The 25,353-nt window shown below is 43.2% G+C and overlaps 1 protein-coding gene and 1 long non-coding RNA gene across 5 annotated transcripts in view; both read right to left on the bottom strand.

Moving 5' to 3' along the window:
* The window catches only part of ITGA6 (integrin subunit alpha 6), a 54,118-nt gene that overhangs the window by 22,668 nt on the left and 6,097 nt on the right, over positions 1-25,353 (bottom strand). Inside the window, exons 1-2 of one of the 4 annotated variants that reach the window (XM_061380485.1) lie at positions 19,765-20,034; positions 1-128 (exon numbers count right to left, since the gene is read on the bottom strand). In XM_061380485.1, the coding sequence (XP_061236469.1) occupies positions 1-128; positions 19,765-19,925 (289 nt within the window). In that variant the 5' untranslated portion in view covers positions 19,926-20,034. Of the gene's footprint in view, positions 129-19,764; positions 20,035-25,353 lie in introns of those variants that run through there. The other 3 variants (XM_061380464.1, XM_061380470.1, XM_061380477.1) reach the window with 3 other exon arrangements.
* On the bottom strand, positions 20,406-24,655 carry LOC133226611 (uncharacterized). Its single transcript, XR_009729586.1, has 3 exons — positions 24,458-24,655; positions 21,770-21,810; positions 20,406-21,010 (listed from the first exon to the last, which is right to left on the bottom strand). It is a non-coding gene; the product is annotated as an uncharacterized LOC133226611 (long non-coding RNA).

Below are 25,353 nucleotides of genomic sequence, written 5' to 3' on the forward strand. Positions count from 1 at the left end.
TCTCCTCATCAAATACGACACGAGTGCAACGTGCATTTGGAGATGAGATGTCACAGCTGTACAACCCTCCGGTTCTGTTGGCCTGTTGGGCTGGAAAGGCCTTTTCCCGAGGAGCTCCAACCAGCAATCTGCAGGGAAAGAGAAATAACTTCAATGGATCTATTGGAGGAAATATTCTTTTCACCAGGTTGCCAGAGGTTTGACATGCAAACATGTGAAGATGGACCAAAAGCTACATCACAGCACGGTTCCTGAAACAAAAATAAGGAGGCCTGTAAAGCGGTAAGTTGTGTGATTATGGGACCTGCAAGGCAGTGGATGTGTTGTTATTGCTGCTGTTATTGTGACAGTGTTCACTGGGAGCAGTTGATCAGAACTGTATGAAAGTAGTTGTGTGGAAATCATTCTCCTGTCAGATTGTCCAGTGGGGTGTCTTCTGCCTTTATAGTACCTGCTGGTAAGGGGCGGGAAAGTACTGTTACCTAAATGACCACAACCACCCAGCACAGCGAATACAACTGCTTTAAGGCTGCCTCCTAATTTTACAACAGTCCTGTGCCATGGTTTGGCTGAAGTTACAGGCACTTTAGTATCCTCATGCAAAGCAAGATCCCTCCTGGCCCAAGCAAGTGTTCACTGAACTGGTTCTGTACTCCCTCTCTTCACTCCTTTGGCCAGATACTCCATTTTGAAGCTGAAAATGTACTTCAACAAACGTCTCGTCAAGAACAGGCCGTTCCCACAAATGACTTATTTCTCCTATACAAAGGCCATTCTAACAAGCCCTCCTTAGACACTGTTGCTGTTAATCAAATGGGAAGGTTCTCATTTTAAAAACTGAATAAAGCAAATTGTTTTCCTGCATCCCCCTGAGCATCATCCCCCATGAGCATTATCACAAAATCACCACTAGACATATCTACTAGAAAAATAAGGGGTTTCAGCCAAAAAACATCTTACATTGCCTGTGTTTTTCTGAAGTGACACACACAAAGCACAGCTGCCCCTCAAGCAGATAACTGAAATGAATAACAACCAGCATGCAACAGTTTGTGAAGAAACGAGAAACTCAAGCTCAGCTGAAAAAACAAGGATGAGAACAGCATGTGGATAGGTGCAACACAGCAGGCGTGATGGATGGATGTACCAGACTCCATGTGCTTCCTGTCCTTGGTACAAAACATCTGACAGAAGAGATGCCCGACATTACTCTGTCAAGGAGGGACAATCTGGGACTATAGTTGGATCCACAAAGCTCAAAAATGAACTCTGACCCTCTTTAAGCTTCAGCTATAGTTTTGCTTGAGAGAAAAGCTTTTCTGCATGCTTTACAGCACAGTGCTGTCGGCAGACTGCTTTTCTAAGAACAAGACTCACTTTTATTCATATCTAACAGTTAAGACTGAATCAGTTATGATCAATACATAATTTGTTATTAACAATGACGTTGTTATTCAGTATCACTGAATGATGAGACAAAATTCAACTGATGTATTATGAGAAGACATTTTTTTATAAACAGAAAGTTACATCAGCCAAGTGTTCACCACTTTCATAGAAATAAATGCTCCCACAATCCATAATTTGCCCTTGCGAAGGTAAACTCCTGCATGGTGAAACCTTCAGGTAAAACACTCCCTTTTGCCTGGTACACACATAAAACCAGGACACACCATGTGGGTGGGTTCTGGTTTAAAGTGTTTCCTTCTTTTCCCCCTACATACACCTGGCATCATTTTCAAAGGTTTCTTTAGAAACAAAGCAGTCCTCACAGGAGTTTGTAACCCAAACAAGAACCACACTTTCAGAAAGGCCATTTAATAACTCCATTTCTAATATCAGCAACAGCGCATCTAACTGTAATCTCCTACAGTGACTCTTGCAAAGCATCTGTTTCTGAGCTAGTCCTGATGTGGGAACAGATACATTTTCTTCTCAATTCTGTTATGCCCCAGGGGAAAGATGCATGAGATTTCTGTATATGTATATTTATTTTTTTTTATATTAACAACCGACACATGAGATTTGTGTGTGTATATATATATATATATTATAGTAACAACCATAAATTTAAGAAAGTAGAGGCACTGATTCCCCAACTTACGAAGATTTTTATTATTTCTACCTTTTCATTCACAGTTTGGTGGTAAAAATCATTTCTTGAATTTCACTTACAGAAATTGGATCAGAAACGTCCGTTTCAATACTGTGAACACAACTAAGGCTTCTGGAATTGAGACACTTAATCTGGTTTAATCCACCCATCTGCATACTACTGACAGCAGTGGCGCCAGATCAACTGAAATATGACCTTCTATAATATACTGTGATTTTGATGGCAATTCAGCCAGAGGGGACACCTACGGAAGCATCAGGGAAGAAAGAGTGCAGCCAACAGAAGACGGGAGTGGAAAGATGGGCGACCTGCCATAAAATGCCCCAAACGTTCTATGGCATCTCAAACAGGCACCTGATGAGATCAATAAATGAAAAATGCTTCCTTAAAGAGGCTTCTTTAAGGAAAAGAAAGTGTCAATCCAACATGACCTCAAAGGGAACGGGCATCCTTACATCCCTTCCAGTGCTCATGCCCCCTGACCATATCTTGCCTTATTTTCCACTGTAAATGAAGTATTTCAAAGCAGACTGGTTTAAAGCCCTCCAGACTTCAAAGAACTTGTGTCAGGAATCCTGGCACTTGTCTTCAAGGCTTATCAAACACAAAAGCCTTGAGTCCTATCAGGTGCATCACTGCAAGTCCTTACTCACAACACAGGTCACAGTACACACGCACTAGCACACACCATGAGCAGGTGCTTGCAAAGGGTTAGATCAGTTCAGGCAGACACTATGGTAAATGCTGAAATGTATTTCCAAGTAGTAGTGAAAAGACCCATTAAAAAGTGGCATTAACTCCTCTGTACTACTTGTCTGCCCTAAAGACCACAGCAGAGAAGATTAAACTTTTGCTTCCGGGTTCTGCAAGGCAAGTTAAAGACAATGAGGATTACAAATGTTTATGAGGATCATCAACATTATTAGGGACTTAAGCCTGTGCATCTAGTTTCTGGCTGAATAAATTAAGTGAAACATGCGTGCCAAGCACATTGTGACTTGTGACCCACAGAGCTGCTGATCTCACTGCCCCACTGTTCAAGAGGTACATCTGAAAAATCAGAATTCTATTCGAGAAGCCAAATGAAAGTGTGCACCTAACTAAGGAAGTATGACACAGACCATGCACCAGGGTGAACTTCAGCATGACTGCAGCAGTGCAAATGAATCAGCCTGTACACTGAGCTGTGCGACGTGCTCAACAGTCCTTCCATACTGAGGACACATTCCAGTCATTACTGTACGGCTACTTACTTGGCTGCATTTTAATAGAACTTCAGTCAAGTTGGAGCTCATTATGCCAAAAGCAGGTCAGGTTTTTCTGCATGTTCCACTTTAGCTTTCACAGTGGCAAGCAAAACCTCTTTCTGCAAAAGGAAGGAGGTTGGGGTAGGGAGGGGGAAAGGAGGTGCTCTCCTGGCTATCGCTATCTCCTTGTATCAGCAGATGAAACACTGACATAAACCCCAAGAACTTCCTCTGCAAACAACAACTGACAAAAGCAAATTCTTCATTTCCCTCCACCCATGATGACAGCATGATGCATTTTATTCACTGGGTCTTCTTCCTGAAGGTGTACAAGGGCTACAGTCACTACTGTCAATGCAGGTCTGAATGCCCAAGTCAGGCTCCAGAATCCGTATTTAGATACCAAAATAATGCCCCACTGTCAAGACTGCAGAGTCAGAGGTTAAACCCCAGAGACTCCAACATATGGACATTTTACTGACCTCCTATCCCATGGCAGGTTTGCCTTGTTACTGTGCAGAAAACAGAAGCTCAGCTATACAGCATACAGAACACAAACATGCCTGAGCATCTGCTCCTGATGGAGCCTTAGCTATTCATGATTTATGGTGATTTAGTATCGAATGTTTAACATGAGCTAAATGTCAGACAAAAAAATATCACTGTTCCTCATGCACAAATCAGATGCTTTGTGCTACTTGAATCCTGATTTCCCCATTCATCTTGCTTAAATATGTACTATAAATTGACGAGGTTTGCCCTGAGCCAATCAGACTGCACAGGTGTTACATCAACTTCTGTTAATAGTGCATTATGTTACATTCCTGTAGATTAGAAGAAGTGTCTGTTGAGTCATAATGTTGGAAAAAACCATCAGAATTCTCTCATAGCCTGGCACAAAACCCCAGTGCTCTTTGGCTCCAGTTATATCCCGTAACTGAAATATGTGCCTTCCCATTTCAAACTGGAATTCCAATTTCAAACAAATGCATCAGTCCTGTTGCTCTGCTGGTTAAGAGTTAGATAAATTATTGCTTTCTCTGAACTACTTCTTGGAGATACATGATAATGTCTGATGTCCCACTGCCAATTATGAGCTCTGTCGGCTTCCAGGGACAGATTTACTCCCTTACAACCCCAGATTCATGGCTAAACCTGAGATAATCCTATAGGATCAGAGCTCCAGGACTGCCATGTATTGACAATTTAACTAAATGACCACAGTGAGACCCAGTTTTGGCTCAGGTGGATGGTGCCTGTACTGCACAGACGCAGGTGATCCCAGCTACACCACTGCAGTATTACATCACCCCTGACCAAAACAGCTGAGACAACAAAAACTCCATTTCACCACTTATGATGAACACCACTGAAGCCTCAGAAAAGGCATTAAGACATCTTGCTGACTTCACCTAGAGCTGGACCAGCCCTGTGGATAATTGCATGCAGAAAACCCTCTTTATAAACCCACACATTTCCAAGAAGTGGAAGGAGGTGGGAACTCACTGCCCAGTCAGGCAGGAATCAGGCCTCAGTTTGTCCACTGCTGTTGACCACTATTCAGTAAGATCAGGTGGGTGACCATCAAGAAGGCTCTAAGTTAATATAATCAAAAGTTACCCTAAAGAGTTATTAAAATCCAAAGCAAAATACAACAGAAATGGCTTCCCTGTTTTTGCAGAATATTGAGCAGTGGGGTGCAGGTTTTAAACCCCTCCACGCTTTCCATGGTAATTCTTGAGAAGTTCAATTGGTGGCTGTGGCTCCTTCTCAGCTAATGGAAACAACAGGGAGCTCACAGATACCTGAATTCCCTCCAACACTGCTCATAAAACTACCCTAGTTGCTTCCAAGAGGAATGCTGCAATTAAGATGGGAAAACCGTATCAAAAGAAACCCAGAAAGCCTCCAAGCTCCTGGAAGTATTCCCCAACTCTGCAGTGAAATTCTTTTTTCTCGCTTCCATCCTGGAACTGTCTACAGCAACACAGGATTTTCACAACACACTTCAGAGAAGAAAACAGCAGCAGCAGTTCATTTCAGTTCTGTTTTGGAATAAACACTTACTCAAAAGAAACCAAGTGAGGGGGGAGAGTACCTTCAACGTTTTCTGAAAGCAAATCCTCTTCATCAAAGTAAGAGGCTTCCATTGAGTAAATTACATTCCGATTTCAACAAATGCAAAAAATACCACAGTCAGCACTGAGCTCATGCTATCTCCCAAAGCTTCCTTCATTCCTTAAATTCTTTCCTTTTCCATGGTATCTTTTACCCCAAACAAGGCACACCTTTTGCCATCCTTTAACAGCAACACACCAATAGTGCCAGCTCTGAGCTTTAACAGACTGGAGTAGAAATCACTGGAAGTGTTTCCTGGGTAACAAACCATTAGCCACTGCCATGTACAGGCAGAACAAAACAGTCAGTGGTGTAAGTAAATCCCGATTTTGCAACCTTCATTGAGCACAAGTGTCCAGTTTAAAGCTGCTGTTCTCAGATAACAGTGCTGCCACTGCAGGCTTGACACTTCACTGTGTTTTCAGACAGACTCTATACACAGCAGGGAGTGTGAAAACCTGGAAAGTGATGAAGCTAAGTGCTATGAAACATCTTTCTGACTAGACATATAAACTGCTGCATCCTTTCCCTCTCACACTGCTGGTACTGGCTTGCAAAGAGCTTCACTGGATTGAACAAAATGAAGAAATAACAGTAACTATCACTGACTCAGATTTAGAATAAGTTTTACTACCAAATCACCAGGCACAGTCACTAGTTGACTATCAAACGTTTACTGCCTGCAGGCAGAGAGCCCTGATCTCAGCACGGGCGTCTAGAGCCCTCCTGGGAGCTGTAATTTCAGTCCCCTGCACTGGTTTGGTCTCAACAGGTATTAAACTTGATGAGCAGGGAGGATGGGAGCATCTCTACTCCCACAATACTTAAACATAAGTAAGTCGGTCAATGGGACAGTCACTGTGTTCGAATACCGGTGGCACCACCTCTGCTTTGTGCCCAGATCTGGCTTCTTACAACAGAAACAAGTCACAGGACAGGAGCACCACAGACTAATGAGCAAAGAAAGACTGCCCCTCCATGCACTTGAGCTGCTGTCAGGAACTGGAGCTGGACCACGGGACTCTGCTTCTCCAAAACAACCCTCTCCCAGCCAAATCCAGCCAGTAACTGTGTCAGCAGGGAACTTGTTTGTGATGCTTTCTACAGAGATGCCCATCAGTACCAGCCTGTTGTTAGCAGCTATTTTGAGTGACTGATGATTCTTCTAATCTGCTATTCCACAGCTGTATTTTCCAACTACCAGTGCAAAGCCACGGCCAAGTACACCATTAATCTCTGTCGCCTAGAGGCTTGGCATTTGAAGGACAGATTTTATCTTATTCATTCAGCCTTTTTGGGAAGTGCATTATGAGAGAGGCTGGGAAAAAAAAGCCAAAAACAGCACAAGGGCTAGGGCATGCTACTACAAAGTAAAACTGGAATGACAAAGACACCTGTTGTTCTAGAAAGGCCACGTACTGACTTTGAGAAAGTCACATGTAAAAACAAACCCTTTCCCATCACAGTCTAGAGCCCAGCCTGTATGGATTTGAAATAGGTTTTGCAGATCTCATTTTCATTGGTAGAAAGCATTTTTCCTACAAGAAATGGTACAGTCTGCTCCAACCTCATGTTTCAGAATGAAGTTTTCCATTTAACCAGGAGACACGTCACACATTTTTCACACTGCCAAACAGCAAGTGAAACCTGTATAACACGTAGTTTTAACTTCTGCCTTACAAGCTATACACTGCTTGCTTTGGACGTAAAAGAAAGACCCAAGCATGAACAAATAACGTTAAAAGGATTTTCACTCACATTTTCTACCACAGCAGTGCCTGTTACTGCATGAAATCCTTTTAGGATTTAACATGGGGCTTAACTGGAGAAGTGACAAATGCGCCATTTCAAGAAACAAACTTGGGAGCTGAGGCCCTTGCACTTCCAGCCCAGCCCCTGCTCACAGCACGTTGCCTGCACTGGGCTCACTGAAACCATGTGAGTCCCACCAGTCATTTAAGCACAACCCAGCTACTCTCCACGGAAGGTTAAAGCACAGGTCCCAGCAGCAGCAGGACAAGTGAGGCAGAGCGGCTGCAACAAAGCAGGGGTGACCCAGCAGTCCCAGCTGCCTGCAAGCACAGGAAGACTGAATTGTCCATCCCCACTGCTGTGAGTTACTGCTATGACCGGTGTTCTGTGGACATGCTCACTCTAAGGCTCAAGTAAGCAAGTGCATGACAGAAGTCAGGCACAGGAATCAGTCTCCTGCACCTGGGCTGCTGGCCATTAGAAAACCTGTGAATTGAAATTTAAACTTCTTCACATCTGCAGGGCTTGTCTTTGTACCCCGCTACACGTGCCGCTTCCATATGATGTTCATGAAAAATGAAAGGAGTATCACATCCCTGCTAGGCACATGCTTTAGAGTACAAACAGAAGTAATGAAAATATGGGAACAGTTGCTCTGACTTCCCTCTCCCTCCCCTCCCCCAAACGCAGCAATCTGGAAGCACAGTGCTCTCAGTCCGTATTTGAAAGCATCACTCGTTAGAAAGGTAACAACCATAACAGGCATATACTGTTCATCAACATGCCAAAAGCCATTCTAGAAAATCCTGCAGCAGTTTTAATTCAGCACAGAACATATTTGTGTTGAAATGCCATTCCTCTCTTTCCTTCACTGAATGAAGAACATCAGTTTCATTTATAACCATAATTAAACCATTAAAAGGCATGAAAAAAGTATAGTAAGAGGGACAGGCATTTCACAGTAGAATCAATGGGCAATACAACATGCTACAGCAACCAATCCCACAGCCCTCCAGTATTCAAAGAGCGACTGCTCCCCAAACTAACCCAAGCTGTAGCTTCTTCACCCATATATCAAACTTATGAGACTCTTGCTCCTTTTCCAGACTTAACACCTTCTCCCTCTGAATTGTAGGGGGTAAAACAAGACAGGGAGAAACCTCCCACACTAAGTGGACAGCCACAGAACTGGTAAACCACGACTTCAGTGGACTCACCATCTGAACAAGAGAAGTTCAACACATTCAGCTGAGACTGAATATACCAGTCAGAGCCCCAGTGGGAAGCTCACCCACACCACACCAACACTGGCACTCCAAGATAAGCTGTGCCCTCCCAGCTGCCAACATAAGCCCGTGGCACCACAGAGAGGTACCCTGTGGGAGCAGGCTGAAGAACTCCACATGTAAGAAAGGCATGGACCTTCTTGATACCTAATCCCTAATGAATGTTTCAGAGAACAAGTATATGAACAGCCAGCCAACACACATCTCAACAGCTGAAAGTCACTTGCACAGTTCAGATTATTCTTTTAGTCCGAAAACTGTGTCCTGGTTTTGGCTGGGATATTTTATTTCTTGGTAGCTGATGCAGTGCTGTTGTGTGTTTAGTCTGAGCAAAACGTTGATAACACACTGATGTTTTAGTTGTTGCTAAGTAATGCTTATCAAAAGTCAAGGAGTTTCCCATTTCCCACGTTCTGCCAGTGAGGAGAGGCACAAGAAGCTGGGAGGGAGCAGACACAGGACACCTAACCTGAACTAGCCAAAGGGATATTCAATACTACAGCACGTCATGCACAGTATGTCCTTTCCATTACAATTATTATTATTGTTGTGAATATTATATTTTACTTCCCCCACACACCTCCTCCCCAGTTATTAAAAGCTGTTCGGATCTCAACCCATGGGTTTTCCCTTTTTCCAATCTCCCCATCCCACTCAGGCAGGGTGGGGGTGAGCAAGCACCTGCATGGTACTTAGCCACCAACCATGGCTGAAGCACAACAAACCCTGCAGTCGTGCTTAAACACCAGGATTCACAGGCTGAGTGAACTTTTCCTTGAGCCATGAACTTAATGGCAAAAGCAGATGTGTTACTGCGTATACTCACTAACACATAGCCCCTCACTCCTTCAAATAAACTGAAAACACATTCAAATCTCTTGGAAAAACATCCCTCCAATGAGGTACTTTCGTAGGAGAACCAAGTCATATAAATGCCCATGCAGCTGGGACATTTCAGGAGCCTTTATGCTTCATGCAGCTACTGAAACAGTGATGAAACAGATCAACAGAAATAAAGCATATATTCACAATAAACGTCTCCGTACACACACTTGGGGAAGAAGAAGCAGTTGTATTTTTCTATGGAGTAGGAATATACAGACTGAGAATTTCAACCAGTTTGCAGAACCTAACAACATTTTTCTGTTTGCAAAATAACTTCTACTTGAGACCATGCCAAGAAACCCACTGCATTCTCTTCCACTACACACTGCTCCCCCTCCACATGCACACATGCTTCACACGTAGTTTTTTTCCATCTTTCACCACTCCCAGCATTCTCACTTGAGCAGAACATGGAATTATTTGTTTCCAAGTATTTTTAACACCCTGTGTTCCTGTAGGCTGAAAGCTGTGCAAACAGTATTGCGGCTATTACTAGGGCTGGATTTAATCTGACAACTAAAGTATTCTTCCACTACATGCAGGAATACAGCTTGACTGGGAGCACAGAAGAAACCTACCTCTTCAGCAATGTTCTGGGGCCACTCTACATAATTACCAAACACTGACATACCAGAAAGGTGAGCTGAGTGGATGAAAAGCTTACAGAGACTGTGATGGATTTGTAGCAGCAGCTACCGAGGTTGGCTATATAACAAGAAAAAGAATACGCCAGATTGATTTTAGCATCTTTGGCCAAGAAAACAACGTGACTTTTCACCTACAGTTTGTTTCACACTAAACAAAGATGGATAATTAACTACAAGCTCTGATCTCTCTTCAGAGACCCAGCTACACATCGCTCAGGTCTAAGAGCCACCAGATTTACCACTATGCGGCTTTGTCAGCACCTATGACAAAGTGCAAGGATAACCAACCTTTTGTCATTCCCTTGCAAGGGCAATGTGAAAAGAGCTATGAGAAAAGGACACAGAAAATTCACCTACACACAACAATAATGTTCCTGCCATCAGCAACAGCTGGTTGCCACTTTTGAGCACTTCCAGGGTAAACATGAATTTCCCTCAGACCTTTGACCCGCACATGTGCTGCTGAGCAAACAACCTCGGGCACTACAGGGGTGAGTTGCTCCCAGCATATCTGCAATACTGGTTTCCTTTGGTTTTTAAGGATACATTTTATAGACCTGCTTTTGATGGAGTTTAAAAATGGAGCTGGAACTGGCAGGAGCTAAGTCCATTTAGCTTCACGTGAAAAAAATGCCTGTCATCTTCACTAGAAAGGAATCAACACTCTGGCTCTGTAAGGTCTGCCATTCCTCCTTTCAGCTCCTTGAAAGTGGAAAACAATACAGCTGAAAAGTTATTAGAAGCTTGCTAGTTGACAGAGAAACTTAGTGCAGGATCCATACATGTACCTGGAAGGGTACTTTTTTTTACACTGTAGACAGCATCTAGACAGGGAGCATCCCATGAATCCCTCCTGCTTTTGTTCTTGATAGTGCAGACCTTCAAACACAGTCAAAACATACTCACATAAATTAGTACAACTGCTTAATGGAAATCAGTATTAGGAAATGACATTTTTAGATGCAGCTCTGTCAGAGGAAACAAGAAAAACAGTCAGTGCTCCAACAGAGCCAAAAATGGTCACTCCGCAATAGCAAATGCTCCAAAACTCACAATGCAAGAACCAGAACTTTTTGGCTTTTACTACCATTTTGATACCAAAATCTAACCTCAGATACTTCACAGCAGAATACACCTCACCTCACCTGCTCTTCAAAACAGCATAAATGCAGTTCTCTTTCCCAAAGCAAGTTATAGAATTCTCAAAACAGTTCTAGAAAATGTGATACTCCCAATACCTTAAACCCACGGAAATGCTTTTACCAAGAACACAGTACATTTTATGCTGAAGTTATAAAAGGAGCTTTATTAACCTGTGGTTCAGTTCACTTATTTTTGATATACTGAAAGAAAAAAACAACTTAAAAATGGAAGTAATTCCCTTACATGGACATTTGCTTTTCTGGGTTATATTCTCATGCCATTACTCTCAAAGCAGCAACTTCCTCACATGTATTTCAATCAACAATATCCAATGCTAATAAATTATTCAATATTTTCCAGACCATTCTATATAGTTCTTTATTCAGGTATTTGTGTGCCTCTTACTGTACCTACCCTTGCTGAATACCACTATGAGGTGTTAGTTTTCCAGCTAATGTTTCGCAGTACAGATCGTCTGCCCATTCAATAGTAGAGATTTTTGCTTGTTTTTAAATATCCGCTTGCCCAACAGCCTGATCTCCATCTTGTCCATTCTGCAGAATATGTCCCCAAAATGTGGCCATTTTTCCAATTCTGGCTAAACAATTTATCCAGCCCCAGGCTGGCTTTGAAGCATTTAAACAACAACTGATTTTAAACAGCATTTCCTGCAAAATGAATCAGGTATCTCCTGTGACAACTTAACAGACTGCATTGCTTACAAAACTTACAGTTGCTCTGGCACACACAGAAAGGGTTTTGGGTAGGGTTTAACAAAGGCAAAACCAGCCCATGCTGACTACTGAACAATTTACTGCTGTAACATGCCAGGCAATCCAGTATACTAATTGGGGAAATGTTCTGGTTTATTTTGTGGAGAATCCAGACAGCAACAAATTAGATCAGTAAACCATTCTCCCCCCTGCTTGATATCCTTTAAGAAGAACATTTATGAGAAGCCAACCCACCTGTCCTGCTTCTGGGTTTTTCTTTGTTATTTACAAATTAACATTAGCAGCATTAGTAACATACATTACACAGAAAATTGCACTCATCTTAGCAAGCACCATAATAGTGATTTGTGCTCCTTTTCATTCCCATTTTACAGCTAAAGAGCTAGTATCACTATACATGACCTTGAGATTTTTGGATGAAAGAGCCTACACAAGTGCAAAATATTTATTAGAGGGCAGTCAAGAGTAAAAAGACTTCTCAGAAATGTAAATAAAAACGTTTAATTAAATAAAACCACTTAATTTGAGAGTCATATTATGAAGATTTACGTTTTGAACAGTTACAGATAGGACTGATCAAACAGTCCAGCCTCAGACTTGACAGGGTTAGCCAACATTTCTGAAGAAGATACAACACAGACTATTTCCTGCCTCTGTAAACGCCATTTTTCTACTAGACTGCAACAATAAAAAGAAGGCAGGGATTAATTAGGGCTCTCTACATGGGTGAATTAAATTATTAACAGTAGACCAGGCAGTATATGAAACTCCACATCTGGATGAAGACAGATTCATACCTGATGGTAGCACTGCCTTAGGGTTTATTCTTAAAGTATATGCCATCTTAAAGAGCCTTATTCACCATCAAGGTAACCAGCACAAGAGTGACACTGATACAGAAATTGTAGCACATCTTCCAATAATAACTCTGACACAGCTGTGCCTCCATGACCAACACTACCAGCACATCTCATCTCTGTGCACAGCTGTCTGAAAGCTTTGCTGCTCTCAAGACCTCAGAAAATCCGGAAAATTAGAACAGAAACCAAAAGAAAACTGTGCCCTGAAATAGAAGTGCTAATTTTTAAGATCCCAGCTCATAGATAATGTAATGATACAGCACTCGCTTTAATGTCCCTGTTGCTGTCCCTCTGTTCCAAATCTTGCTGCTTTGGAACAAAGCAGCACACACAAAGAAGGCCTTGTGTTGTGCATACTTCATACTTCAGATGATTGAATGGTTCACTCTACACCTCTGTATTTTGATCAATATTCTCTCCAACTCATTCACTTTCTACCCTTCTGTAGCTGATGTGGTCACATTTCAAGCCTGAACAGCACCATAAATTTGCTTGTGCCTGTCAGTCCATAAGATCATGGCAGCAATGAGCTGCAAGCAGCTGTCTGTGAGCTGAGGCTTTCAGGATGCCATTGCCACAGAGAGCCTTGATTCACTCAGCTCCAGCCCACACAGCCTAGAACAGACGCAGAGCACATACACAGCACACACTCTGCAGTCTGCACTCCAGGAGCCCATCTCACATTGCATCAAAGGTACTGCATAAAGAAATGCTTCTCCAGCTCACTCCCACCTCAGGTTCTGTATGTAAGGGTTTATGCTCTTCAAACACATTTTAGACCATCCAACTTACAACTGCAATTCTCAAACTGCATGGTCAGAGTAGCATGGTATAGGATGACTTCTCCCCCCCAGTATTCAGAGCAAATCCCATTAATGACTGCAAGGGCTTTTCACAATGGAGTACACAATGGAGAGTTTCATTGAAGGCTTTACATCAGACATGCAGACAGATCTACTTTACTCATCTGTTTGTGTCTACATCAGCTTGGTTTGAAAAGCAAGAGATTAGTTGCTGGTCTTTCCAAATGTGATTTCTGCCCAGTCTTCGGGCATCATTAAGCAGAGCTGTCAGGACCCACAGCCCCTGCTAAAAAACACAACTTTGTCAAGAAGAATGCTTTTCCTTTGTCCTTACCTCATATCTGTGCAGTACATTAGTTTTTGTTCACTTTAGTAACACAAAAAGCCTTTCTCCTTCCCGAGATCAAGGTCTGTCCTTGTCTGCACTGTGCTATTTTGTTCCAGTTACACTTTCTTAACCTTACTAGTTTTAGAGGATGCAAGATTTAGTTTATCTCTTTCCGAGATATTTCTAATGCTTTGGCCACAATAGAGCTTACTGGCCTAGCCTATGCTGTGTTCATCAGGGTTGATTTATATCCTAATATTATGTAATAGGAAATACCTGGTATAAATTCTAGCCTTGTAGAAAGGGGTGACTACAACAGACTTAACTAGAGAAACTTAAAGCAATTTTGGTTAACTGAGCCATCACTTACATTTTAATGCTTTTGGAACAGCCTAGCAGGTCTGTGTTTTACACAGAGTAGCAGCTTACAGAACACCCTTCTCTTTCCAAATGCACAGCCTGAAGAGAGAGGAATTTGTGCCTCCACAAATTTCCATTCACATCTAATGAGACATTTAAAAATCAGAAAGAAAGCCTAAGCCAAAATGCTTCTAAAGCTGTCATCACCTCCACCTGTAAATATTATGCTCTAGTAACTCCACCAAAGACATGGTACCTCTTACACTAGAAACCGATACATCAATCACGCTCAGTGTAAGTAAAAATAAAAAGCTATGAAACCAAGGAGTTGTATCAGGTACAAGCATCTTCCAGTAAGAGCATAACAATTTTATGAGCTGTAATTGAAGCTGACAGCTTAGACTGTTACTCAAAGCTGTAGCCTGCACATCAGGCCATTTATCATCACTGCTGACAGAAGGCATATGATACAGTCCTTACTCATGAAGGGTCCCACTAGGCGCAGCAATGAATTTTGTTAATTCTTAACACCAGCATTAAGAAAAATAACACATCTTCCACGGAGTTAAAGATTCTTCTGTACTTACAGGTAACTTTAGAAAAAAACCAAAACCTTATCTGAAAAGCACATGACCTCTTTCAGAGCAAGTTTCTCATGGGGATGAAAGACTGGGATAAGAGGTTTCCCACTTATGATGCGAGAAGGCCAGCTTTACACCATGAACATCTCTCACACCAGTTAACTTGGCAGTGAAGTTGAACCTGTGAACTCACACGGATAACAAAGGACTGTACCATATCATATCTTTCCTGACACAGCCTTTTCAGAGCCACCTGGACTAAACTGGCCTGTCAGAAGCGCGTTTGTGCCGTATGACCCGTGCTTTCACAAGTGTCTTGCTTGCAGAGTCTGTTCCTTTCCCTACGCTGACGGAAGTGGTTACACTAGTGTTAACTTCCTGGTGTGTATCAGCCCAATGCTCAGTTTCTTGCCTTGGTAGAGTTCTGCAGGAGTCAGTGCACAATCCTTTCCTGTTCCTTTGAGGAAAACAACAACAACATTGACCTCTTCTTTTCCACCTGCAAAAATGCGATTCAGATAGTGACATATCATAGAGTTCACAACTTTTTGGGCACCTCGCCTGCAAACCTGTCAGCTTTGTCTCTGCCCACAGCACAACACAACCAGCACTGGAAAAAGGCTGCCTTCTGCAATTTGACTCCACATTCCACATTCTTCCCCCTTATGCGATATAGATTTAATCTTCCTATTTCTCTCACCCAGGATGTTAGTATGATGGATCCTCTCCTTTTCAAAATTCTTTCCACTTACCACTACAAGGAAACTTTAAACTACTCCTCCCTCCTTCCCAGCTTCATTTGATTCTGACCTCTGCCACAGGACATCAATCTCAAACACAGACAAACTCCTTTACTACCTGAAGCTTGAATTACACTACACCAGCTCTGCAAGCAGAAATTGTCATTTTCCATTACAGACTAGCATAATCCATCTCTTTTGTTGCTGGAGCAAAGTGTCTGTGAGCACAAGCCCTCAGTCAACACAGAAGCAGTGACTCAATACCACTAAGGATGCACTGCAGCAGTACAGCAATGTCAGCAGTCCTGCTGACCTAAGGCAACTTTGTTATGTATTGATATAACAGCTCACAGCATACACATGCATATCAGCAAAATATGTCACAAGTTACAGTAAGATACTGCAATTTCAGAACTTTATGGCTGCTAATGGGCAGTGTAGTCTTGACATAAAGTGCCTATCCACAACTTTCAACCACACAGCTTTTCAGCTGATGATTAGATCTTTAATGTTGATTACTACAATTTCATCCTTTTTGCCTTAAATACCAAGAAGCCTACATGAATTCAGCTCCATACTTACACTGAAAATAGTATCAGAATTACTTGCCAGTAACAGTTATACACCAATTGGGGCTTGTGTTCTAATTCAAGATTACGTGCTTAAATCGGTGTGATTTACAACTAAAAAGAAGTGGAACAGACATGTTGGACATCTTACTTGGAGTAGGTATACATGCATATAATTTATATAGATATTATATACTATAAAACTATACATGTAACTACCCTCGCTATATATAAAGTGAATGGCTAGTAATAATATCTTTAATATAATAATAATATATTTATAATATATAGTAGGTAATATGTATATAGTGCACACAGTCCCCATTTACAAATCTAGCCACTCTCACATTCTCAGTCACAGGACTACTTAAGCTTTAACCACATGACTCGTACAGCTACCCTGTCACAGAGCCTAAGGCCCCTCCAAGTCACACATCTTTTCCCAGTTTGCCAACAAAACACTGCTGTTGTGCCACCATCACCTCACAGAACCAGAACTCCCCTTATTTTTGTCACATTGACAGATTAAAGGCAGAGCAATCTTACCCAGGGCAGTAAGCCCAGCTCTCTTAGAGCTCCATTAGGCTTTCCTACTACCTGATTCACTGTGCTTGACAGTGAACCAGAACTGTACACAGAAATCCAGACAGGCTGCACTTAGTACTGCCAACATTAATGCTCCCCTGATGCACATTAAGATTGTGCTCGGCTGTCTTTCACACCCACATGCCTTTAGCAGTCCACTTTCAGTCACTATGAATTAATAGTTTCTCTCCTCTCCAACTGGCAAACATTCCAACTTCTCTCACATGAAGATACTCGCAAAGAAAAACAAAATCCTGTTACTAGTCCATAACCTTACACTCAGCACCAGTTGAAGAGTCATGTACCCATAGGTAATTAAGTATCCATAGGAGTTTAGTAATTCATTGTTAGCAAACGTGGCATTAGTAGTTAATGCTAATAAATGAAGATTGTCACTCAAAGCTATTATACAGTACCCACAGTATCCTGTGACTAAGGAAAGAGGTGATCAAAAGCAAATACTATGTTTAAACGAAGGCTATTCCAGCTGTACCTTTATTTGTCACACTTCCTAGGCATTCTCCACCCTCATTTTTATAGAGGATTTTCGTAATGCTTAACACTGAATTATCCAGTGTGAGGAAGAGGGAACCATTTCACTTAAAAACCACTTAAGAGAGACAAGAGAAAAATTATACATCATTTAGTTTGCTTTACCAAGCCTTGCTCTAAGCCACAGACTAAAACAGCCCTTGAGTAGAATTCATGCCTTTCACCTTCTCTCATTTGCTCATTTTCCCAAGGCCTGACTGATCTTGCACATGCCTGTTATAAGACGCTGGAGGGGTATAGGGGCACTCAGCTTGGCAGGGTTTTCGGAATGGGGGATGCTGCCAGATGAGCACCCAAGTATAATTTTTCATTAAGTTTCAATGATGAAGTGGGGTTTGTGTACTTTTGGCAACTACTTAACAGTGCTCACACTCAGACTGTAACCGAGCCTTTAAGTTAGCAACCATGGGTAAAACAAATACTTCTGTTTAAAAGACAGCTGTACATAAAACCACTTTGGCAGTACAGATATGACATGACCTCCATTCCCGTAACTTTCCACTTTCACCAGTATCTGGACAGCAGACACCATTTGTTCCACTTACAAAGAGTCAAGCTATTTAGAAACTGCACATGGTTTGCATGGAACAGGCCATACACATCATTTGGTATTAGTTCAGTGTCACTCATTTTTATCTAATATAAATAGGCAGCCTAATAATGGGAAGTTCACTTCAAGTTTCCCCTTCAAATCCCCCATCTGTTTCATGAGACAAAACTTACACAAAATGAGCCAAACACACCTCTGTCCCCATGAAAGATAGTTTCAGTTCAGCATGTTTAATGTATGGTGCTCTTACAGCCACACACTACTACTCTTACAGATGGAAAAATGATGCTCAAAGTGACTGTAACACGCCTGTGTGACGCAAATGGTTTCATTCCAAGGGCACTACCCACCAGCTACCCAGGGTAACACTCAAATTCTTTATGCTAAAACTCATGAATACATTTTAAAAACGGTCAAGACACCAGAATTGCACAACACCATAAACCGCAGTTTCTCTAGTCTGGTTCTGTCTCTAATAGAGACACTTGCTTCTCATGAAAGCCTGGATTCAGAAAGCCCTGTCAAAGCAGATAGCATCTGGCTCTGCTCTGTCCCCAGATATGGATTGCCTGAGGAAGCATTTGCTATACATACAATACAGAACTTTCATAGTAGTCATCTCTGAAGCATTTCAGCCAAGTATTTCAGACTAGGCTGAATACTGTAACTGCACTTGTGTTTCCTCTGACTTCTCCTAATTGGCTGTCTGCATACTCTGACACACTCATTCTACCAGCACTGACAATACAGTGGGAAACTAACAAGCTTCAGGCACTGCTTTCTTAGAACTGAGACCAATGTAAGAATAATCTCATCAAGAATTAAGATAAAGGCTTCTGAGGTTCTGAAAAGAACCTCACAGATTTCTATTTCATTCTTCAGGATACCATTTAGTCTACTAGATGGAAGAATGAGATTTATACTGCTTTACACACTGTAATTTTAATGAAACCAACAGAAGGCGAGTGTTAGCAAAAAGGGGCTACAGGACTTTTTAAGTTTACCAGCTAACTTTATAAAGGATACAATTTCTTTCCAGCTTCCTTCTCCCATTAACTCTGTATGAATTATGGGCTTGTCTTTCCTTTAATTAAAAATAAATATTTGGGGAAGACATATCTATTTGATGACAATACCTGACACAAGCCACGCTTCATCTAGTGCTACGGGTTACGTGGGGCAGGGCAATGCTCAGATAATGGTCACAAAGAGGCAAGGACCCTGAAGAGATACAAAGGACCCTTACTTTCCTTTCTGAATTTCCCAAAAGCAGCTCCTAGTTTCCACCCATGCGCCGCCAACACTGATTTGTTTCCCGTCTTCCTTTACCACCTCCCACCTGCACCCCGGGCGGGTTCCGCCTTGAACAGCAGCACCAGCGTTACCCGAGGGCGGGTACGCACATGGAGAACAAACCCGAGAGCCTGGACAAGCACCCGCAGCCCCGGCGCACGGGCGGAGCAGGACAGCGCTGCCGCGGGAGCCCGCCCCATGCTCCAGCCTCCCCGTGCTCCCTCCGGGGGGGCCGCGCAGGACACCGCTGTCACGGCTGGGGCGGGAAGGTTTCCCGGCAGGGCTCCTGCTCTCTTCCCCCTTCGTCGCCCAGGCCCCCCGCAGGCCACCGAGGAGGGCGGGGCGGCACCTATCTTCCCGGCACGTCCCTGCCGCTCCGCCCGGCGCACGCTGCCTCCGGGCGGCCTGCGGTACCGCGGGCCGCGGCAGGTGCTGCCCGCCCCTCCGAGCCCCCCTTCCCCCGGCTCTGACCCCCTCCCCGCCGCCAGCGGGACACCGGGAGGGGGCTGTCGGCCCCAGCCCGCGGAAGCTCCCCGGCGGCGGGAGGGAGGAGGGTCCCCGCGGGCGGCCCGGGACGGGGCCAGGCGTGGCGCGGCACGGCGCGGCAGTACTTACAGCCGTTTCTCCTGCGGCTGCAGCTGCCGGTGCATGGCCAGGGAAAAGCCGAAGAGGCTGCCCGGCTCCCCGCGCCGGCTGATCACGTTGTCCGTGTCCAGGTTGAAGGCGCCGGCCAGCCCCGGCAGGAGGGGCAGGTACAGGAGGAGCGCGGCCGCCATCTGCTCTCGCCGGCCGCGGGAACCTGCTGCCGAGCGCCGCCGCTCCCCACACTGAGGGCGCCCGTTGTGCCCCGCCGGCTCCGCGCGCCGTGACGGAGCCCAGCCCAGCCCCGCCCCGCCCTCAGCGGGCTGCCCGGCCCCCGTCCGGCGCACAGTGCCCCGGGGCCTGGCCCCCGGCCCCAGCGCCAGCCCGCAGGGGCCGCTGCCTCCCGCGCCCCCAGTCGCGGTGTGCTCTGTTTTCAGGACCGAAAACAAAGCGGTGCCGGGGCCCGTGCACGGCCGCAGGTGAGGGCTGGGCCATAGCCCGAGGGGGAAAAGGGCAGAGAACCCCCCCGCGGGGCACGATAAGAGCTGGCACCTGTCTGGGTACTGATACTGGGTACTGTCTGGGTGATACGGATGGCGTGACCCCGCAGCGTTCAGTCTGCATACCCCAAACAACACAGCCGTGAGGAAAAAAAAAGAAGAAAAACCTAAAACCAGTGCATATGTATCTCTGTTTTCCAGACTTTTCAAGACAGCACATGAGGGCAGAAGTCTCAAGACTACAGGAGCCTCCTCCAGCATTTCCTATCTCTGAACACATCTGAGAATTCCTTACCCCTACCTTTTAATGGTTTGAAAACAAGATGTGGGTTTGGAGCCCAGATCTTTTTATCTCATGCTTATTGCACCCATAACTCCAGAAGGGTATTTGCTAGCATACCTTAGTGCACTTCATCCACCCAAGAGGGAGGTTTGGGGCTATTTTTAACAGAATTTTGGTTTAGTGCTTTGGTTTAGGGAAGAAGATGCAAGCCTTTAAAACCTCACAAGTGCCAAGCAGCATGACGTTATCCTTGTTCTTTTCTATTGACATCCAGATCATGAAGAGAGAAGCTTCTTTTCTTACTCAAGAGATTGCAGAGAAAGTGAGAGAAGAGCAATTGAGACAGAGCACTCAAATATGTTGGTACTCCAAATAACTCCTTCTGGAACAATACTCTGCTCCCATGGAGTTAATCCAGGCTACTTTTTCCTGAGTAATTATTCTAGGGTAACTCCATGTATAGACAAGTCATTGGCTCAAGTCCAAACACAACACCCTTGATCAAAAGGGAGGAGAAAACACACCAGAAATGTGCATCTAATGTGGAAACAAAACATTTTGTTAAATTGGGCTCCCAGTTACTTATTGCTAATAGAGTCCTTCCCTGCTTGCTCTTCATGCCCAACTCATTCAAGGTCTTAATCTAGTGTTCAGTCACTTCACAGTCATTGCCAAAGCAGATGTAATCCTACTGGCATAAACGCCATACTCTGGTTTCACTAAAGGACCCATAAGAGGGAAGAGTCCCAGACTAATAGCCAACAGGCATACTACAAGCCATATACTTCACAGTAATTAGTAAAGATTTGAAAATAGGTCTTTGAAAATAGCATTGAGGTTTGTACTAAAAAAAATCTTAGCAGTTTGCCCTTCAGGACCATTGAAACTTGCATGCTTGTAATACTCTTATAGTAACTATAGTTACTTTTTAAGTAATGCTTGTACTCAATAGCTTGTGTAAGGAGTCACAGAAATACTTACATTCACATCCATCTGAATGATACTGGCATGTTAGGTTCATCTGACTCTCCCTCTCCCTCCCTCTAATGTGTGCTGCCTGGGCATGTTGTACCTGTTTATTGTTACCCACAGAGGTTGCTGATGGGAGACAAGAGTTTTCTCATCTCCAGATGCAGTAACAAGCATTCCAAGACACAGTTATATTAAAACCTGTCCCAGGTGACCACAGCAGGAACAACAAAAATAGACCGTATACAGGGTAGAGCAGAACTGCACACATACAGCTCAGAGTTACCTTGGATGGTCTCTCATCATTTTGCACTATTTCCATTTGCTCTAGATGAGGAGAGGGAAAAAAAAAAAGTTAAAAAAAAAAAAAAAAAAGTCAGTTTCCTTCCTTTGCTCTTCCTCCAAAACAAACACGCTGGGGGTTATCTACAACTAACATGTACTTTGGGAATTCCTCTTTTGTACTACCCCCTATATAAAGGGGGACCAAGATTAAGTATGACGACCAATTAAACGTGAGCGCTCTGCTATGTATAACAACAGGGCAATTCCAACTAAGGCAATGGCCAGATCAAAGCTGTCTCTCTTTTTTTGGAACAAAGGCTCTGCTATTGCTGAGTTTTCAAGCTGTCTGCTTATTAATGGTGTGTTGATGCTCAGCCAAAGGGCTACAAGGTGTTTGCCTGCTGTGTCTACATCTCGAGCAAGCCTTTCTGCCAGCAGTACTTTCCTCCTCCGTACAACTGTGTAGTTCATTACAAAGGAAAAGAAAATAAATTCTGGAAAAAAGAAGAGGTGGGATGGAAAAGCTAGAGCTTGGCAAGACATTTTAGGCTTTCCCTAGAAGGCAGGCAAGGCACAATGCTTTACATTTCTGAACTTTCATCATTTATATGAACAAAACATACTACGCAAAGAAATACGCAACTTGTGATGCTCAGCTGCGTGGCTCTAATGCAGCACATCAAATGGTCCCAAAAAGCCAAAATATGTAAACTTCCCCTTCCCATTTCATTAAAAAAAAAAAAAAAGCTTGATGCTATAATTGATGTAATTCCAGATGAAAGAATAATACAGGCCAAAACTGTTTGGTTCACTGGGCAAATTCTAAAGCTATAGAGGTGTTTCAGTTCAGAAACATAAACCAGTTTTAAAGTTAGTCACCTGGATCAACCTTCCAGATTGTTCCTCCTTAACACAATACACATACTATTTTTAGAACTGCATGTTCTCCAAATTATTTACCTTTATTGAATGGATGCATCTCAACAGCTACAATAAACAGCTGAACTTCTATGCAGCCAGTGCTATCAGACTGTTTTTGCCAATATATCATCTGAATGCTCCTGGCTCTCTGTTAACAATGATGTTAGGAGTAGCAGAACAGCAGCACAGAAGATAAAGGCTTTTACAGTGGTAAGGGAGACAAACTACTCATCACCATGTAAGGAAAATGTTTTGCTCTGAACAATCTAGAAGCCAGTGTGTTAAAATAGTTACATTTACACACTTGGTATTCTGAATTATACAGAACTGACACTCAGTGTATTTGTATAACTGAATGAAGAATGTCACTATTTCTCTCTCTACTATCTTTTCAGAAAGACAACTGAGATGCAGCTCTTACTTGTGGCTATATTTGAATCAGATTAACTCCAGTTCCAGAGGAAGATGTTGCTATCTTAACACTATCATTTTTCTCTTTAATGTTTAAAACAACTACAGACATCATTCTCCCATTCTTTACTGGCTCACAGAGTAAAAATACCTCTGTTGACAAACTGGTTAGAATTTGACATGATATTCCATATGTAAAGTATTTAAATCTGAGCTTTTAACATTCAGTATAACGGCTTTAACTTAATGTTTCTATATAACATACAAAGTATTACACAAGTAAAAAATAGGAATTGAAGGAAATAGTTCAATCCAGACTCAGAATTTTGGTGAAGACTGCAAGCAGCTTTACAGAGCAGCTCTTTGTCTTTACATAGAGCGTATTTTTCCAGCCAAGTTGACAGGTACATTCCTTAAGTAGTTTCAGAATGATCAGCCTGAAGGGTTTGGAGAGTAAACATCTTTGTAAACATACTTGGAGGCACTTTATGAGCGTAGCTAGGGAGAGATCAGAGAAATGCTGGTGACAAATGGGAACTAAACACCCATAGTTCGGATTGCTGTGGAAGGAACTAAGGATGTTCCTTCAAAATTACTGATTCCTAAGGCATAAAATTGCAGTCATCTTTAACATGTGCCTGTATTCCAGTTCCCTAGTTATACACACCACTACACAAGAGTCCTCCTCAGTAAGGGCAGCTTCAGTTTAAACATCATTATACACATCACCTGCGCCTTTGCAGCCCCATTTTGTGGCACTCTCAGCCAGACATATGCATCTTCAAATCTCTTACATCACCATGGGCGAAACTTGTAGCACTGACAGCATCCCAGACCCATCTATACCATGCATAGTCCTTGATCTGCAACACTATCCTGCACGTGAAACCTTGCTTGTCTTGTACCTTTGTTCACCAGGGCAGAGACATAACCCAACACCCCATGCAAACTTCTGTGCAATTTGAGCCAACTCTCCCTCAATATCTGTGGATATGTGTATCTTTCAGACAATTTGCACCAAAGCAGCCAACCATTGCTCATAGACCAACAGAAGAAATTAAAAAAGCAAGCAAGGTATTTCGGGGGGGGGGGGGGGACGGGGGGGTGTTGGCAGAGAGCAGGGCAGGAAGAGAGGAGGCTTACAAGGAAGATATTCACAGGATCTCCATAGAAATTCTCTCCAGGAACTGAAGAAGCAAAAGGAACCTTCATGGGACAACATTTTAACTCCATCAACAGCCAAAAACAATCACTAACCAAGACAAAACACTTCTGTTCTCCTGGCTCACACAGACTGACTAAAGAGTCTTTGGCCATTGCCCAAAACACAGCTCCACACAACCTTGATAGCACTTACCTCCAAGCATTGTACCAGGTGCTGAGCACACAGGACCTAGCCCTGGAACACAGTCTGCAAAGCACAAGACCAGGAATTACAGTCACTTGAGGAATGTGGTCACTACCTAGCTTATGCTAACGGCACAGCATAGCATGGCAGAGACCCCCTAACTCCCCTTGCAGCAGATTAGTGGAAGCAGCTGCTTGGTCATTACCAGACTTGCTACACCTGCTCCCCCCATCAGATCCTGGATCAGACCCAGCTGTTTCACTTCCATGGAGGAGGTAAAGCCCAGTCGCTCTGCACAGGAGTGTCCAGTGACTGACAAGAGCCATGCTGAGAAATTGGACTTCCGTGTTTGATTTTTAATAGATTTAAGTTTTTCAGTAGTCACTGCCTGTGACAATTTTGCAGTTTTGGTCCTACAGCCACCTCATTCACATGTCAACTAAACCATGTCTGCCGCTGATTCAGTAGGACCTGTGTTCAGGGCATGTTTAAACATGGCTTTCAGGCCATTCCAGGCAGAGCTAGCAGAGGCTGCTTCTACAGTTAAGTTCTAAAGTTAGCAGCCTCAGAAAGATTCTTCCTCTGTGTTCTTCACTTTTACTTTGCTAATAGAAGGCTTTTTAAAACAAAAATAATCTAACAAAGGTATTCACTTTTTTCTTTAGATTAACACAAGAACAAATTGGACGAGGTAGAACTGAGCACAGTTTTCTTTTTACTTCATTTGGATCACCAGTTAAAAATAGCTATTTTCTGGACAATATATCGTTTTAATTAATCTTAGTCTTATAAATCAATCCATAATGAACAAAACCAATCCTTTGTTATAGTAAGTCTCACTTGCTGATGTACTCACTAACAATGCTGAAAATATTAATTATGCAAAGGCTGTAAAAAAAGAATCC

This window comes from Neopsephotus bourkii, unplaced genomic scaffold (genome assembly GCF_033783945.1).
Source record: "Neopsephotus bourkii isolate Nb327-2 ecotype Australia unplaced genomic scaffold, CSIRO-AGI_Nbou_v1 NB_196, whole genome shotgun sequence".
NCBI lineage: Eukaryota > Metazoa > Chordata > Aves > Psittaciformes > Psittacidae > Neopsephotus > Neopsephotus bourkii.